At 45.8% G+C, this 18,661-nt stretch overlaps 1 protein-coding gene across 1 annotated transcript in view; it reads right to left on the minus strand.

The window, feature by feature from the left end:
- Positions 1–18,661, minus strand: part of LOC146811937 (phosphatidylinositol transfer protein beta isoform-like) — a 376,865-nt gene that overhangs the window by 324,722 nt on the left and 33,482 nt on the right. Inside the window, exon 2 of the mRNA XM_085618905.1 lies at positions 14,671–14,701. Within this exon, the coding sequence (XP_085475031.1) occupies positions 14,671–14,701 (31 nt within the window). The remainder of the gene's footprint in view (positions 1–14,670; positions 14,702–18,661) is intronic.

Below are 18,661 nucleotides of genomic sequence, written 5' to 3' on the forward strand. Positions count from 1 at the left end.
CAAAAGGCATTCCCATCTTTGGCCAGACTAGCAGCCTTTAAATCTAACCAAAAGGATTCTTCCCAGGCCCGCTTAGCTCTTAAAACTGTCTTTTTATAGTCCTTCCTAGCGCTCTGGACCAAGTGGCAATCTCGTTTTTTAACAGCAGCTATCAGGGTACATTTTTTTTGTCTACACGCCGAGTTATACCATAAACATGAGACTTTAAGGGACTTATTGAAGTTACTAGAGGTTGGTGATGCCACAAAAAAGAACCCATTGACTCAACTGTCTCCAGGTAGATAATCCCAATATTAGGGGGACCACCCACGACGCTACATACTGTGTGCAGTTCCTTGGTTTTAGCCAGCAGGACATTTTTTATAGCATTCAGTTTTTGAGCATCACAGACAATTTTCGGCCATTTCAGTTACCTCCGGCAGTTAGAAGGAACTACCTCTTTTGAAGACATGATGCGATCAGAACAAAAATGAGAGAAATCAGAAGACCATGGATTCTTCATAGACAAACAGAGAATTATGATCACTTTCAGTGGTAGGAACTATGACCAAATCCACTAAATATCTCCATAATCTACGATCAATTAGGATATATTCGATTCGAGATGGGCATGATACTCTATTGAAGGTGTTAGCACCAGGGGTATCAGAAGGCATTCTGCCGTTAGCAGCTCTTAGGCCAAATTCAAGTGTTAGAGCGTTCATTTGGATAGCCTGCTGCGTCCACTTCTTGATTGGCGGTAAAGTGAGTGATGGTATGCCCCACCTGGTATCCTCAACCACGTTCGAAGGTGCAGTTCATATCCCCCGCCACCAAAATTAATGAGTCAGGCGGACAGGAGGTAAGTTCGTCACCCAGAGCTGTAACAAGTGGCGACTTCTGACCACCCTTCGTACCTCTGACATAAACATTAAAAAGCTCGATGACAGGACCCCCTCTAGACCCTGTCAATGTTAGCCGCATCAAATCCAAAGATGTACTCTCAAGATGTTTTACTCTACAATTAAGGTTAATACTAACCCAGACAATGAGGCCCCCCGAAGGTCGCCCACGACCAATAGAAGTTGCCGGTAAGAAAAAACAAGTAAAGCAGGATTTATATAATGGCACAAGGCTCCAGGTCTCCTGAAAAATACATATCGTGTTCCTCGATATAATTATTCCAGTCTGGCAACAACAATTTATTACATAAACCTGCAATATTCCATGAGATTATTTTAAGATTTGAAGTGGAGAGCGTTAAGATGTCATCAACGTGATCAGACATTTCACGAGGTAAAGAATCACTACATCGATCACCATTATCCTCACAGATAGTGCGGGGTATGACTACGTTGTTATGGGGTTGAGCTAATGGGATAACAATATTAAAATGCGCAACTAAAGATACAGAAGTAAGTCAATCATTGTTGTCAAGAGTATCTGGTTCAAATCCCCTCGATGTTAGTGGTTCAACAAGAGGAAAACGCCTAAACTGAATAGGCGAGGAACCTGGAGAAGAAGTTCTAAATTCCAGTGCCAAGAGACCCTCAGCCAATGGGTGACTGGCCAAGGTAAGTTTTATAGTATCAGTAAAATTATCTTCAGACCTATACCTTTGGGCTCTAACTATATCCTTCCTTATTAAAGACCGGCAGCCCCTAACGTGGCGAATCCAATGTGTAACCTTGTTTATAAGAGAACCTTCATCTTTGCTTCCCGTGGAAATAGGAACACGAACCATGAATACAGTAGGCTTCTTGGGGACAATAGGGATCTGGTTCTTAAGGAAGGGAAAGGAGGAAGAAGGCTCAGAAGTGTCACTAGATAGTTTAAGCGGTCTGGACAAATTTGTCGTGCTAGAAGACAGAGTAGGCTTCATTATTATTGCTGTGATGATTTCAGCCAAGCAAAAACAGGCTTAGTGCCCTGGACAAAAAGTAACTAGGTACTCCTATCCCCCAAAACAAGACAAAGCAAGCACAAACAAAGACAATACAGCAAGGGTATAGTGATTGTTTCCAGAGTCCCCGAGCGACAATGTCCTCCTCTGGCTTGACAAAATAAAGGTTGAGACTCAGAAGTTAGATAAGTATGGATTTTCTCTACTATTATTAAAATGTATTATACACAAATACACTGGAGTCATTACAATATGGCCAACATGTGTTTATCAGCATCCCTTCTGATGACAGTTTTTTTTTTTTTACTTTGGGCATCTACAACCTTGATACTGCCTGAAGGCGTCACGGGTTATAGATATATAATCAGTATGAGTTCCCAGTGACCTCGCTGGTCCCACTGGAGAGAAGCAGACAGAGACAATCAATGGCTCATCTGCTACCTTGATGTCTTCTCCTCTCCCATAGTTGCACAAGAGTGATAAAATTTAAGATGCAGCCCAACCTAAACTTCTTGGAGAGAAGAATAGAGAGCCAATCAATCATCCAGCTTCTCCCTCTGCATTATCCCACTATGTAGCAGGATGGGATTATAAAAGCAAGTACCCACTAACTAAAGAATACTCCTTTGCTACGATTGGCTTTTCAGGAAGGCAGAGCACATAAAGAAGGTGTTCTTGCATTGTGACTGCTTCTGATGTCTCCACTTCCCAAGGTACCCAGCTCCCTTACCCTTTGAATAAGTACCCCTTTCCTTTCTGCAGGACCCCTTTCCTTTCTGCACAGTGCCTGGGCCTTTGGTTTGTGAGAATGGTGCCAATGCTCCCTGGTTCATTCTTTATGGCATGGATGAACCTACACCAGGCCTGGTGGGTAAACTGCCATCTCTCTGTTCCACACTATTCCTACTGTCCCTTTCTTTCTGCACCACAAACCCTACCATTAAAGCAAGTAATAATGATTTGGAGGAACAGGTCTCAAGAATACTGTCCTCGGGATAGCTCCATGGTGGCTGAAAGAATTCAATTGTGAAATGAGTTGGCCTCTGAATCAGTAAGTTGGGCAGAGGGTCTGCTTCAGTGAGTGAAGAGTAAGAAAATGTAGGATGTGCAGCTACACTGGCAATAAAGAGACTGTGCCAGATTCTTGACGGAGCTGAGTAGTGCAGTTCCGTAGCGCTGTCCAAAAGAAGTCATGTGAACCCCAAAGAACTGAATGAGGTTGTATGTTAACTCTGCAACTGTAGCCTGTGTGCACAGTCCCTGTAAAGAGAAGTTAAAGAGTACTTAGATAAGCATTCAGATGTAATGTATGTGTCATGAAACTTGTTAAAGTTACTAAACAATCATATATTTTCCCTAAAGGAACAACACTACTTGGACATTACATTATTGAGATTGATAAGTGTGCTATTTGAACTAGAAGCTCTACCCCACACCACCCTGCGAGAGCAAAGCATGATTGCTTGACCTTGCTTCTCCAATGATGCGAACGTAAAAGTTGAAACCTAAAGCATATCTAAACCTAAAGCATATCTAAGCCTAAAGCATTGTGGAAATTGATTAGTGTAGGAAGCTGGTTCTGTATAGGGTCGGTCACTGGGTGGTTAAACCGCGCATAGAGTCCAGGGGTTTCCCAAAAGTTTACAGGGCTCAATGTAAACCCCAAAGTGCTTTATTAGTGGTAGTGTGGTCGAGCAGCCTTGGGCCTAACAAAGGAGAGTACGACATTCATAACACAACACTGACCAATAACAGACACACAACTCAAGAAGCATTTTAAATGCAACAGATTTCGAATTTGGGAGAGTTTAGGCTATTGGCATTGTAAATGACAATGCCTTTTATTTATCTATTTTGATAATTAACACATATATAAAAAGCATTGTCATTTACCACGCCAATAGCTCAAACTCTTGTAAATTCGAAACCTCTTTCATTTCAAATAAGCAGCGGCCATTGTCCTGGGCTGCTTGAAAATCGAAAGCGCGCTTGGCGTGCTGAATGTTGCAGGAAAGCATGTCAAGCCTGCAGTAGGAGACACTCATTAAAAAAAATAGTGCTTACAGACTACATAAGACATTTTGTGTACCAACAGAAGTAAAAGGGCCAGTTCTCATGGGAGGTTACAAATGAAGACATGGCAGTACTAAGGAGGGACTAACAAGCCTATTAACAAATCAGAAGTCAGCATTTACAAAGGACAATGCCACAAGCCAATGACAAATATAGGTGGAGTGTGGGCGGGGGCTTCAAGTCCATACTCCAATACAAAAGCCCAAAAGAAGAACTGCAATACTAAAGGAAATGTACCCTCATTTGCTGAAACACAAGCAACTCTGATCTCAACACAACCTGAGCTTTAAAAAGGATACAAACAAAGAAGACTAAAACAAGCCTTTCCTAGACACCCTTCCTGCATAATTACAAAGAAAAGAACACCTATTTTCTGAAGTGTTATGTACTATTCTTTCCCACTAAACTGTGTAAATAGTAACCTCAGAAGAGTTTTTATACTTTGTGTACGGTTCAACCCTACCGCTGCTAGACCTCTTGCACCTAGAATGCTAAGCCCATTTTTTTTTTAAGCTATTTAGGATAGTCTGCGCTTGGGCCTCCATAATTTGTTGTCCACACAAGATATTCACGCCAAATGTTTGTCCTCTTTTCCCGATATCTTGGAGATTCCAAGGTTACCCAGGGTATGTAGATTACCCTGGAAGGGACTATGAAAATAGCCACAATATAGCAAAATGTTAGTCTTTTTCGGAAACAAAGGAAAAAAGTGCTTCACCATAAACCTTCTGCTTTTTTTCCTAAAATGCCTTCAACAAAAAGTTTGCTGTGCTAAAATCACCATTTTCTCGGCTATCAGGAAAACGTAGAGCTGAATCCCCCAAAAAATTTTACCACAGTTTTGGCATTTTTCAAATTGGTAGCCTGTTTTTCCTTATTTTTTTGCTTTCAACCTACTTTCAGTTTGTGATGGAAACCAGTGTGAAACCCCTGGGTGTTCAAGGAAAGCTATACATTTCTGAAAAAGTAGACAAAATTCTAAACTCAGCAAGGAATAATTTGGGTAGATCCCTCAAGGGTTCCACAGTTAAAAACAAACTGTGGAAATATAAAAATATTGACAAGGAGTATGAAAAAATGGCCATTTGTGACGACATTATCATTTGTAACTTCTTGTCACGATGGTCGATTTACAAAAGCAATATACTATTACGTCTACAAAACTTTTCCGGTTGTGGGGATGTATAGGGGTTGTAGGTGTTCCAAGAACCCGAGGTACCCAGAGACAACAATTGAAATGCACCTTAAAATGTTTTTTGTACAATGGGTATCACATAAACCTACATGTTTCGGAAATAGTTTATGAGCAGAGATTATTTGTACATCACTGCATTTGTGGGTACCTATACTATCATATGATTCAGAAGGCATTTATCAAAATATTTACCTTCTTACACAGTGTCTTACATTTGGATGGCACAGATGCAGACAAATACATTTGGTAATAACAAATGGTCTACTATTCTGTATTCCCACGTCTCAGGATAAAAATGGTATGTCACTTTATGTGGGTAGCCTAGTGCCCACGACAGGAAAAGGCTCTTAACACTGGACACCACTTATTTTTCCACTAAAAACTGACCCTTTATTGAGCAGGCAATTAGGGAAACCTAACAAACCTGTACATTTATTTAAAATAGACACAGAGGAATCCAGGATAGGGCAACTTTTGTCTCTTTCATCAGGTTTTCTTACCCAGAAAACCTTTGCTAACCCCAAACCTTGACTAAACAAGCATTTACAATGCAATAGGTCTCGCAACTGCGAGTTTTAGAGCTATTGGTATTGTAAATAGCAATGCCTTTTGAAAAATTAACAGGTATTGTAATTTATAATAGCAATTTTCCGCCAGTACCATAACTACCACTATTATTATTACTATCACCAGAGAGTAGTAATAGTAATAATTGTAGTGGTGGTTATGGTACTACTGGTGGTTGTAGCGGTGGTGGTATTGGTACTGGTGGTGGTGGTGTTAGTGGTGGTGGTACTGGTGGTCTACGTGGATTTTATTTCATTACTTATGCTATTGCTGGAATATTTTTTAACAAAAAAATACAAAAACTAAAACATTATCATTTGTAATGCCCAAAGCTCAAACCTTTAGTAATGCCAGCCCTATTGCATTGCAAATGCTTGTTTTATGTTGCAGGCATGAGGTGCATCATCTACTTCCCAAAATAAAATCTTAGATTTGTAGACACTCGTTGCATTGCTATGGTAGGAATCATTTATTCAGCCAATGTAAGGCTAATAGCTCACACAACTTTGCATTTTGATACCTCAAGTTTTAAATTACAATAAATGTAGTAGACCTCAGGCAGGAGACTAGAGTTACCAGTAACTGTGGAAAGAGCAATACATTTAGAAACTGGTGCTTTATTTCACCTTTTCCGTGGTGTGAAGGTTCCGTAACTGTTTTATTGCGTTCGAATGGGCACAATGGGGCTTATTTACAAGTCGCTTGCACCGCCGGTGCTTCGCTTTTTGTGTGGGGAAAAAGGGACGTAGCGGCGGCGCAAGGGGGTTGTAAATAAGCCCCAATGTCGTTGGCAGAATGATTTAAAGATGCCAGTCGATTGCCGCTCACTCTATGCGCACACATATATCCCAGAGAAAATCCTGCTCTTAAGCAGTGTTGCCACCTTTTGGAGTCCAGTGAAGCTTGAATACTTCCAACTGAAAAACGGTTGTGAAACCAGGAGCAGCTGAATCCGCGAGACACGTGGACCTACAGCCAGAAACATCTGGTATTAGCAAGGAATTTGATACATCATTAAAAAAATCCCCCTGGGTATTAATCTCCTACGGCAGTATAAATCCCTCAGTCAGGGCACATACGTTGTTGACAAACAGTTTAAAGCCAAGGTACATAAATAACCATCAGAGCCTCATCAGAATGTAGCCAAAAAGTAGCACAATCAAGCCATATACACAGTTGGAAAAAGTGATCTTAAACATCCAGACCGCACCACAATGCCGCATAAATTCAACTAAATTCATGCTAACTGCCAGTGATACAGCATCTAAGTTTATGAAAGGTTGAAAAAGAAAGAAGACAAGAAAAACATCCTAGTGTGAATGTATACGGCATCTAGTACTTAATTACAACCAGGGTTCTCTGGCTCTATAGCAGCTCTGCTGACCTGGTTCTCTGGCTTTACAGCAGCTCGGCTGACCTGGTTCTCTGGCTCTACAGCAGCTCTGCTGACCTGGTTCTTTAGCTCTACAGCAGCTTTGCTGACCTTGTTCTCTGGCTCTAAAGCAGCTTTGCTGACCTTGTTTTCTGGCTCTAAAGCAGCTCTGCTGGCCTGGTTCTCTGGCTCCACAGCAGCTCTGCTGACCTGGTTCTTTGGCTCTACAGCAGCTTTGCTGACCTTGTTCTCTGGCTCTACAGCTCCTCTGCTGACCTGGTTCTCTGGCTCTACAGCAGCTCTGCTGACTGTGTTTCTCTGGCTCTACAGCAGCTCTGCTGACCTGGTTCTCTGGCTTTGAAGCAGCTCTGCTGACCTGGTTCTCTGGCTCTACAGCAGCTCTGCTGACCTGGTTCTCTGGCTCTACAGCAGCTCTGCTGACCTGGTTCTCTGGCTCTACAGCAGCTCTGCTGACCTGGTTCTCTGGCTCTACAGCAGCTCTGCTGACCTGGTTCTCTGGCTCTACAGCAGCTCTGCTGACCTGGTTCTCTGGCTCTACAGCGGCTCTGCTGACCTGGTTCTCTGGCTCTACAGCGGCTCTGCTGGCCTGGTTCTCTGGCTCTACAGCGGCTCTGCTGGCCTGGTTCTCTGGCTCTACAGCGGCTCTGCTGGCCTGGTTCTCTGGCTCTACAGCGGCTCTGCTGGCCTGGTTCTCTGGCTCTACAGCGGCTCTGCTGGCCTGGTTCTCTGGCTCTACAGCGGCTCTGCTGGCCTGGTTCTCTGGCTCTACAGCGGCTCTGCTGGCCTGGTTCTCTGGCTCTACAGCGGCTCTGCTGGCCTGGTTCTCTGGCTCTACAACGGCTCTGCTGACCTGGTTCTCTGGCTCTACAGTGGCTCTGCTGACCTGGTTCTCTGGCTCTACAGCGGCTCTGCTGACCTGGTTCTCTGGCTCTACAGCGGCTCTGCTGACCTGGTTCTCTGGCTCTACAGCGGCTCTGCTGACCTGGTTCTCTGGCTCTAGAGCAGCTCTGCTAACCTGGTTCTCTGGGTCTAGAGCAGCTCTGCTAACCTGGTTCTCTGGGTCTAGAGCAGCTCTGCTGACCTGGTTCTTTGGCTCTATAGCGGCTCTGCTGACCTGGTTCTCTGGACCTACAGCGGCTCTGCTGGCCTGGTTCTCTGGACCTACAGCGGCTCTGCTGGCCTGGTTCTCTGGACCTACAGCGGCTCTGCTGGCCTGGTTCTCTGGACCTACAGCGGCTCTGCTGGCCTGGTTCTCTGGACCTACAGCGGCTCTGCTGGCCTGGTTCTCTGGACCTACAGCGGCTCTGCTGGCCTGGTTCTCTGGACCTACAGCGGCTCTGCTGGCCTGGTTCTCTGGGTCTACAGCGGCTCTGCTGGCCTGGTTCTCTGGGTCTACAGCGGCTCTGCTGGCCTGGTTCTCTGGGTCTACAGCGGCTCTGCTGGCCTGGTTCTCTGGGTCTACAGCGGCTCTGCTGGCCTGGTTCTCTGGGTCTACAACGGCTCTGCTGGCCTGGTTCTCTGGGTCTACAGCGGCTCTGCTGGCCTGGTTCTCTGGGTCTACAGCGGCTCTGCTGGCCTGGTTCTCTGGGTCTACAGCGGCTCTGCTGGCCTGGTTCTCTGGGTCTACAGCGGCTCTGCTGGCCTGGTTCTCTGGGTCTACAGCGGCTCTGCTGGCCTGGTTCTCTGGGTCTACAGCGGCTCTGCTGGCCTGGTTCTCTGGGTCTACAGCGGCTCTGCTGGCCTGGTTCTCTGGGTCTACAGCGGCTCTGCTGGCCTGGTTCTCTGGGCTCTAAAGCAGCTTTGCTGACCTGGTTCTCTGGCTGTACAACGGCTCTGCTGATCTGGTTCTCTGGCTCTAAAGCGGTTCTGCTGACCTGGTTCTCTGGCTCTAAAGCAGCTCTGCTGACCTGGTTCTCTGGCTCTAAAGCAGCTCTGCTGACCTGGTTCTCTGGCTCTACAGCGGCTCTGGTGACCTGGTTCTCTGGCTCTACAGCGGCTCTGTTGGCCTGGTTCTCTGGACCTACAGCAGCTCTGCTGGCCTGGTTCTCTGGGTCTACAGCGGCTCTGCTGGCCTGGTTCTGTGGCTCTAGAACGGCTCTGCTGACCTGGTTCTCTGGCTCTACAACTCTACAACTGGTGGAGAAGTGTGGCTCAATGGTTAGAGTGGCAGACCCTGATGCAGAGGTCTGGCCCGGGACCAGGGTTCAATTCCCGCCTCGGCGGCTCTTTCCCCGGACCTGATAATTCTCACCTCGGTGCCTATTCTAATCATGGGTCCCACTGTGCAACTCTGGGCAATAGCTTGCTTAATCTCCACAACGGCCCCCACAGCGCTAGGATGCCTGGCTTCACCTTGGGGGGTGCCCAGGAGTGGACATCTCACAGGAAAACCACGAAGGGTTCCAAAGCGGTATGAATACAGCGCTACGAGACCTCTGGGTAGAAGTGTGCTATTTAAGTACAAATACATTTACGACTCTGCTGACCTGGTTGCGACAGATATATGGTCGATTCTGAAGAAAAGAAACCTAGGAGTAAATTTCCGACATTTTGGAATTGGCAGAGGATTGTAGGAGCACTGCCGGGAAACCATGATGACAATCACACTTTCGTGAGGTCAGTTGTGGAATTCTTTGTAAATCTCAACGTTCTCACATGCGTATATGGGTATTTTTGGAAACAAATTTAGTTAACATACATTTACGCATGTGCAAATCCCTCTCAATTACAGAAATCCATTACCCTGGGATTGGGTAAGTCTGTTCCCTGTTTCCACCCTCCTTAAAGACATACTCCTGCCTGGACAATATTACATTTTGGACCGTGTCACAGGAGGGAACGGTTTGCGAGAACACCCACAAACACGCAAGCTTGGCGGGGAGATACTTCCAGTCCCAGAGCATTCCCTTCACGTAACGTCCGCACCCCGCCCCTTGGTCGCACAATACATGGAAGTAAATCCCTTTACTAGTGATATAAATCTACACTCTGATTCCTATGCCTGGATTAACATGACGGCCATGCGCGTGCACATCTCCTGTCCGCACTGGCACAGCGAGCAGGAGACAGGGAGGAACTGGCGATGTACGCGTTCACAACTCCTGTCCGTACGCGTGCACATCTCCTGTCCCCCTTCGGCCAAAAAAACCAACAACAATAGATCTTGCCAAGGTGAGCAACGCATGCGCTGCGTCGCTAGGCGAGACCTACAAATGCACATTTCCTCATATTTATGCGAGAAAAACGTCTGGAATCGATAGGAAGCCACACATTTTGTACCATACAGCATTACCCCAAGTCTCCCAGTAAGAATGGCACCACACTTGCGTGGGTAGGGCTAGTGCCCGCAATAGGGAAGGCCCCAAAATACAATGTGGAGACATCAACATGTCCAGTTACAAAAAAGATCAGATTTGGCGATTGGGGCAGATTGGAGGCAAGAACCTCCAATCTGTCTGGGGGGTGGGGAGATTAGTGCCTGGGGGAGGAGCACAAGCCCACTGCCACCAAATATAATCCCTGGGGTTTTATTGGGCAGATCTATGTTTGCAAATCATACTCATGCAGTGACCCCCAAGCAGGAAACCACTAGGGAAAAGTACCATTCAAAAGGGATGATTCTCCTCTTTCCAATGAAACCTCTTTCATCCGCTCCGGTGGGGCCAAGATATGCCCCCGAGCATGGAAGTAGTGAAAGTGAAATGAGCCAATCGCCTCATTTCACTTTCTCCGAGATTATGTCAGCGTGACTATTGCATTTCAGAGGGGGGGGAATTGCCTCAAGTGCTAGGGCACCTCTCTCTCAACTCTTGTGGCTAAAATTAATTTAAGGAAATCTCACTGCTGCTGGCATCAGAGGGGTTTGCTGTCTCGGCTGCTAGGAAGGCTCTAGGCCAGGGGTCTCCAACCTTTTCTGTAGTGGGAGCTACTTCTGATCAGTGAAAATCATCATGAGCTACTAAATGCTGAGCAACTCGCGAATTGTTCCCAGAGTGCCCCCACTCCCAGCTTCATTGACTAAAGGGCCTCTATAAGATGGAGCTACCCATTTAGTATATGCAATGCACATCTTAAAACCAGAAAACCAATCCCAGTCTCCCTCTTCAACAAATTGTGTGATCATGGCCTCTGCAATCACCAGCTAAGCACACTACAATCATAAGAAATTATACAGAACCTGCAGAGCTGAAAACCATAAAGTGAACATCTGTCTCTCATACCTGGTCATCTACTACACTGCTCCGTCCCATACCACAGTAAAGGCACCTCTGTGGTCATCACGCATGACAAGGAAACACTTTCACATAGAACCACAAAACAATGACAACACCATACCAACCACACCCCCTACATGGCACAGCTTGCTGGCCATGTATGTAAGTACCTCGGTGCCCCACAGCTCTTAATATAAATGCTGCGATACAACTATTTTATTACATCGTGCCTTCTTTTTCTTTATTACACATAACGGTAACTTGAAATGCTTGAGTTCAGGGTGTGCACTGTACAAAATTCTCCCCTAACAGACTATAAAGCTGTTACACATGACCTGCCTCTTAGTACATTAATATAGCATTGTCATAAAGGACGGTGGCAGTCCATGACTGTTTCATCTTTAAAAATATCACTTTTAAAAATGCTTTTTAATGCAGTGGTGTAATTTGATGCTCCGATGAAATGCTTCACCATGTTGGAGAAATAAAAGTTGGTAATCTTTTAATTTAAAAGATACTATTTTTGTATGACTTTTGTGTCATTATTTTCAATATTTTCATACCTGTGCTCGTCAAAGGAAGGGGTCATACACCTAACTTGGTTCGTGTCTCAGCTTTCCCAGTTCATTGACGGCAGAAAAATATAGCCACTACAGGGGTTGGGTACTTTTTTCAAATGGCACACATTTAAAGTGAAGTTTTGAACCTTATGGTTCATTGTGCCATAAAATTTGCACTTCATTTTAAATTTCTCCCATTATTTCATTAAATTAAAGAGGGATTTTGTTTTAAAATAAGGGACCTCTTCCAAGTTGTCCCTAGGCACAAACAGAAGCCAGGAAATTATTATATACTTCACTCATCATTTCATTTAATTTTATTGAAAAGAAATGTAAAATGATGTTCCTGGGTCCGGTTTGTGGCCAGGAACAACTTTACAGCTGTCAAGTTTTCAGGTTGCCTAAGTTTGAAATTTAAGCAATAATATCCGTAAACAAATATATACCACAAATTACCCACTTCTGAGACACGAAAAGTTCAGGAAAAGCTCTGAAACTGATGTGAAACCCCTGAAATGGAAGGTCACGAACCACAGTGTCTGACCTTAAAACAGAGCAGGCCTCGAAATATTAAAAAAAGTATTACCTAATTTACAGTTCAAATAACTTCAATTATATGCTCTCCCTTTAAAGAGGAAAGTATATTTTTTATATAGTTTCAAAATAAGGTAGTTTGGTATTAGACTTAAACTCACTGCACAAAATGAATGGTTTTGTGAACATTAGTAGAAGGTGACACGGTCTAAAAAAAAAATAGGATAAATGAAGGTTGATATGCATACTTTACTTTATATTTATTAAATAGTAACCATTTTTTCAGCCCAAGACGTTTCAAATGAAGGTTCAAATTGGACAAACACTCACTACCACATTGACAGGTCATTTGTTTTATCTGTGAGTGAGCTTTTCTTAAGTATACAATGTTTAGTTTATAAATACAGATGCCTCTGTGAAATACTACACAGCGACCTCAGGCCAAGCATAAATCAAAAACGATTACACATGTAGGCTGCACCTCATGGCCAAGGTTTTTCAAACTACTGACGACTTGTTGTGAACTAAACATATGACTTCCCGATTTGGTTCTGAACAAAGTGCACCCAGGTAATTATTTGTAGACTTACCATAACCTGGCCTTACATACAACAGGGGCAGCGGCTCTCTGTCTGAAGGTGGTATCATGTCAAGGACACCGCTGGCTGCAGGCATCACTCGTCCCTCAGTCAATGCTGGTGCTCTGCTGCTGGCGTCACGCTAGGCAAAGATGCACGGACGTCTCAATTGATTGGGCCTGGGGCTCCGGAGAGTGCACACTGCATGCTGCCTGCCGGTGCAGAGGAGTCATTTAAACTGCAGCAGCACTCTTTTAAAGACAGCTCAGCGCTGCTGGTAACAACGTTATTATACAACGGGTGTGTGCCCCAGCCTCTCCAAAATGTATGCCTGTCAGGAGAGGGCCCCTGATCTATACGATCTTGGGGCGACAGTCTGCCTTACGCACCCTCCACCTCCCACATGACTCATGGGCTCAGGTCAGTGTTCCTCCTCTTTTCACGGGGGGGGCAATCACTGTCTGCCAGAGCTTGGGGTGGATTAAAAAGTAAAACATGCATCTTCCGACACCTAGTCCATACAGCCCCAAAGAGTACGACTTCCTCTGTCCCACGTGGTGAAAAGCTGCTACTTGAACTTGAGCATAGCAGCGGCTGGCACTTGGAACAGCAAATTTAAGCTGCAGTTGCCATTGTCTACTATACTCCAAAACACTCTGCGCGCCTTGCCAGAAATAAAAGGCAAAGCACCGCCCCTCTGATCCATGTGTGGGCACTGCTGGGTGATGGTCATGCTGTGACAGGCCACGTGGTATCAAGGAGGCCACAGCAGGGCTGAGCGTGTCTCCGTTTGATTGAATCACGCAGCCAGTCCCAAGGCCACAACGATGTACACATTGTAATACGCATTTTAAGTCTCGAGGATAGGCAATCTGACATCACCTGCTTCTCCCCGACCTAGATACCTTTATGGCCAATGGCAGCGGTGTGACATCAGACGTAACACTGGCAAGAACAGATAAGAGGCCAATAGGCCTAAAAATAGGCCTAAAAATAAACATAATGACAACGATAGGATACAAAAGTGAGCATTGACCGAGAGCTACTGGCAGGTTGTTGGCGAGCTACCGGTAGCTCGCGATCGACCGGTTGGAGACCCCTGCTCTAGGCAGTCCTCGCACCCGAAGCAGCACATCCCGCCTGGAGCCGTCCTCAGAACAAGAGCACTGGTGCGGAGGACGGCTCCAGGATGTCCTCAGCACCGAATAGGTTAATTTCCAGGAAAAAACGTGTTCGATTACAACATTTGTTTGCTTGTGTTCTGCACTGCAAGCACTCTTTAAGCCTTCCTAAACTTAACTCCTCTGAAGGGAATCGTGATAGAGTAGTGGCCCCTGCTACTAGAGACAGCAATTAGATAAAACAAAGTTCCCTGTTTCTTTGTATACAGGTACTGCTAAAATTGCTTGTCTTGAAGTCAGGAAACCAGGTGGCTGAGGGATGGCAGAAAAGTACCTATAGGTACCAACAGGAACCATGTTTAAGAACAGAGAGGAAAAGCAAGCAGAAGCATAGCTAGGGAAAAGGCTGAAGCAAAGAGAAGGAAGCTTCTTTAGATAGAAAGATGTAATGCTTCTAGCAGACTCACTTTGCTTTGGTATACAGATTTACTGGGCAAAACATCCAATTCACAAAAATCTGAACTGTAATCATGAAACAGATGATCATACTCACCTCCTCCACTGAAATGGGAAGCAGCACCCGACTGCAAAACAAAACAGAGTAGTAAGTAAGCAAAATAAAACATATGTCAAAACAGGCATGAGGCCCAGCATGGTCAAACAAACACAGACACTTTAGCAGTGCCAGACTGGAACAGGAGGTACAGTGCAGCTAGGCTGGTAACAAAAGTTTAGCCTGGCTAAGCTAACCCAGCATTGTCATGCTGCAATGACAAATAAGATAACAGACACCAAAAAACCATCACACAAAAGCTAAAAAAACAGTCAGTGTAGACATATTCATGCAAGTTCCAACACAGCAAAGCTCACAAAAGGCCTAGTGTGGTAAAGCTTACACTAAGATCAACAGAGGAAGGACTCAAATGTCCCACTAACATCAGAGACTAAAAATGCTAGGGAGGCCACGCTCATAGTGAGCCTAGGGTAGACAGGCTCAGTCACATAAGGTCAGCCTGCTCCAACTCATACTGTGGGCAAGTAAGTTTACTCTCACAGAAGGCCTGTCCATTCCAAGCCTGCCAACACAGAAGCCAAGACGGGGCCAACTGTGTACATAAAGAAGACCCTGAGGATCAAGCTCAATCAAGAAATGGTGGAACTAAACTCTGAACCAAACTAAGAAAACAAACAATGAACCTTTACAATGGAACCGCAACACCATTAAAAAAAAAACGCACTCCAGACGCAAGATGGCCGATCGGACGTGATCCGCATGGGCTCCGTCACCATGAGGCTGTCGAGGGCACTTCTAAAGCCCCAATGTAGCCAGAAACCACCACAGAAACTGTTGTGAGCTGCCGCAGTTAATGTGGCTATAGCGGAATGGCCGGGAACACAGCTGAGATCGCTGGACAGCCCGGAGGAGTGGGGCGACGCCCGAGATGGCGGCGAGTAGCCGCTCGGTCTAATTCGGACCTCTTTGCTGGGACCGGGGACCACCGCGAGGAGACCGCATAGCTACGCGACTCCCCCCCAGCTGCCAAGAAGGTACCAGTGGAGCTGCCTTCGCAGCGGGAGACGAAGCAGAGGTGAACACCGGGGGAGACTGATGAGCCTGGGGAACTTCCGAGGGAGCTGGAGGTACATGGGGGCTCCCGCTTCATTTTACAAGACTCGGAGCCCCGCGGTAGGCTGAAGGAGGCTCTGTGGGTCCCTTGTGACAACAGAGATATGGAGGAAGCTCCTAACCTCACAGTGCCTGACTTTAACATGGCGGAGGTGAGTCCACTGAGCCAAATCTCCATAAAAGGACCATGGCTGCACACTTGGAACGATACATGGCAACCAGCCAGAGGACAAGCACAAAGATACAGGGGGCTAGTGAACTGTGCTCTCTATTTGGACACCATGAGCTCGTGAAGAGTGCCTGACCCTAAAATGGCCGCCAGAGAGAGAGGTCCTTCACATAAGCACTCTTCCCCACCTCTAATCTGCAGGAGTCACAGGGGACCTTTAGAAAGTAAAACACATCGACAAGAGAAAAGCACACAGCAGAGACCGCATCTATGCCACCAAAGAAATCGACCTCTAAGGTATGTAGCTACTTTGCGCCTCCGGAGAAGCAACAAGTACAGGAGCAGGAGACTCGATCTAGCCATGGCCTTGACGAAGAAAGACCTGCTCAGTTCCCTGAAGGACTTTAAAGCGGAATTGCACTCTGAATTAAAAGCGGACCTTCAGGCCTCTATGGTCCAACTGAATGCAGATCTTTAGGAAAAAATGACCTCTCTACAGCAGGAGATGGACTCCATCGGAACTAGACTGTTGGACACAGAGACCCATACCCAGGATCTCGACAAACGAGTGCAAGATACGAGCGACAAAGTACAACTCTTACAAACAACACCAATTGGCACTATTGAAGAGCGAAGACCTAGAAAACAGGTCTAGACGGGAAAATATACGCATCAGAGACCTGGAGGAAGGGGAAGAGGGGCCAGAGCTGGAAGCGTTTGTGGAAGGTCTATTCGCGGAGATACTTGGGCCTAAATGACTTAAAATTTAAATCGAAGGAGTACACAGGGTTGGTCCAGCTCTTCCAGGCGAGAGGCGTCGCACCCGAGACATCCTTGTCAAACTTCACTCATATAAAGTTAAAGAAGCTATTCTACAAGAATACAGAAATAAAGACTCCATCACTTTCAAAGGATTTCGATGTGTCCTATTTCAAGACCTGGCGCAGGCGACCCTACAGCGAAGACAATCCTTCCGGCCCCATACAGAAAAACTTCAAGAGGAACTAATAAGATACAGATGGACTTATCCTTTTGGGTTAGCGTTCGAAGATAAAAACATTTAGCGCAATGTCACAGCTCAAGGACGGCATGGAGCTCCTCGAAATTCAAATACAAGAGGACGAGGCTTCCAGTGCACAGTCCGGAAGACGTGAGCCCCCCCACGGTCCTACTCAGCACAGTGGAACACAATCACTAAAGGTCGTTCAGCCAAGCCCTGGCTCAAAATCAGCAGAGGGAAAGGAGGGTTACACTTAAAGAAGATACGCACTGGAAGTATGGATACTAGTATACGTGCAAGAATGGATTTACATAGAGTACGATGGACTAGGTACAGGAGGACAGAGGTATGATCTTAAGTTAACATTACATCAGCCCAAGGGCTGCTACGATAAGTGGGGACTGAACGCCTGTCGCGGCCAAACAGTGGCTACGGAGGTCCACAAGACAAGGATAGGAACTTTCGGAGTAGGAGTCTATAGAACTGCCTGGAACTCTGTGACAGCTCCACGTGAGGTCTTGAAGCGAATTAGGCAGAAAAGAGAACAAAAGATGCGAGATAATGCCTTATATGTCACACATTATCTCAAGAGTAGTTATGAAGCACACAGGAAAAAAAAAGAAAAACAAATTACGCAGGAATTGTTCTACAGCTTCGTTGGACACTGATATTTGGACAGCATGGGGACGGGCGAGTGCCAAAACCCCGGCTCGACGCTACTAACGAGAACTGTTGTACAGCAGGGCACGTAAGGGTTCTGCGGACAAACAAGGTTATTCTTTATGGTTTGGTTTTGAATTCACAGGGAGGGTTTATGTGGAGGGAGGTGTGGTGGAGAAGCAGAGGGGGATGGTTGTGAGGGACTTTGCTAAGCTGAATGCCGGCCTATGATACTGGTGAAGACACTGGAGAGTGGTGCCTGGCAGGGTGGTAGGACAAGTAATTTGCAAGAGGGGCAAACGACGAAGGGGCGGGGGTACCAAATAGGATGATATCAATTACGACATGGAATGTGAAGGGCCTGAACGCACCGATCAAGCGGCAAGAAATCTGGAAATACTTGAGTGACCACCAGTTTGATGTGATGGCGCGCCAAGAGATGCATCTTAAAAGATCGGAAGAACGGAGGCTTAGACGCAATAATTATTCACTTATATATAGGTAATCTTCCAAAACGAAGTATAATGGGGTAGCATTATTATTCCACAAAAACACTAAATTCCAGACTGAAGGCATTGAGACGGACAAGGAAGGACGGGTGGTAATGGTGAAAGAGAAGCTCAGTGGGAGAACAGTGACACTTGTCTTGGTCTATGCCCCCAATTCAGGACAAGCGACCTTTGGTAATTCTTTTTTTTTTTAAATAACTTTATTTATTGGTTTCAAGCAGGCAAACTGACATTTGAACAGACCCGTCGCTGCCCATTCGTAGCCCAACAGACCCCATTACTTGTTTTAGGTGGCGTATCCCAAGCTTACTAACCGAAGCTGGTGACTAATGTCCATGCGAAAAAGGGGAATGTCCAACATTAGGCCCGAAGCTTATAATTAGAACATACTTTAAAAGGCAGTACCTAAATCCGCACCCTGGCCAAACCCGCCCGCCACGTTCCCCCTCCCTCCCTACCCCAACTCCCCTCATCCCTCCACAGTACCGGAGTGCTGCTGCGCCATGTGAGCACGAAGAAGAAGTATCCCCTAATCTGTATCTGGTAATTCTTTTTTTAACATGGTGGGGGGGTTTGCAG

The sequence above is a fragment of the Triturus cristatus genome, chromosome 7 (assembly GCF_964204655.1).
Source record: "Triturus cristatus chromosome 7, aTriCri1.1, whole genome shotgun sequence".
Taxonomy (NCBI): Eukaryota; Metazoa; Chordata; class Amphibia; order Caudata; family Salamandridae; genus Triturus; species Triturus cristatus.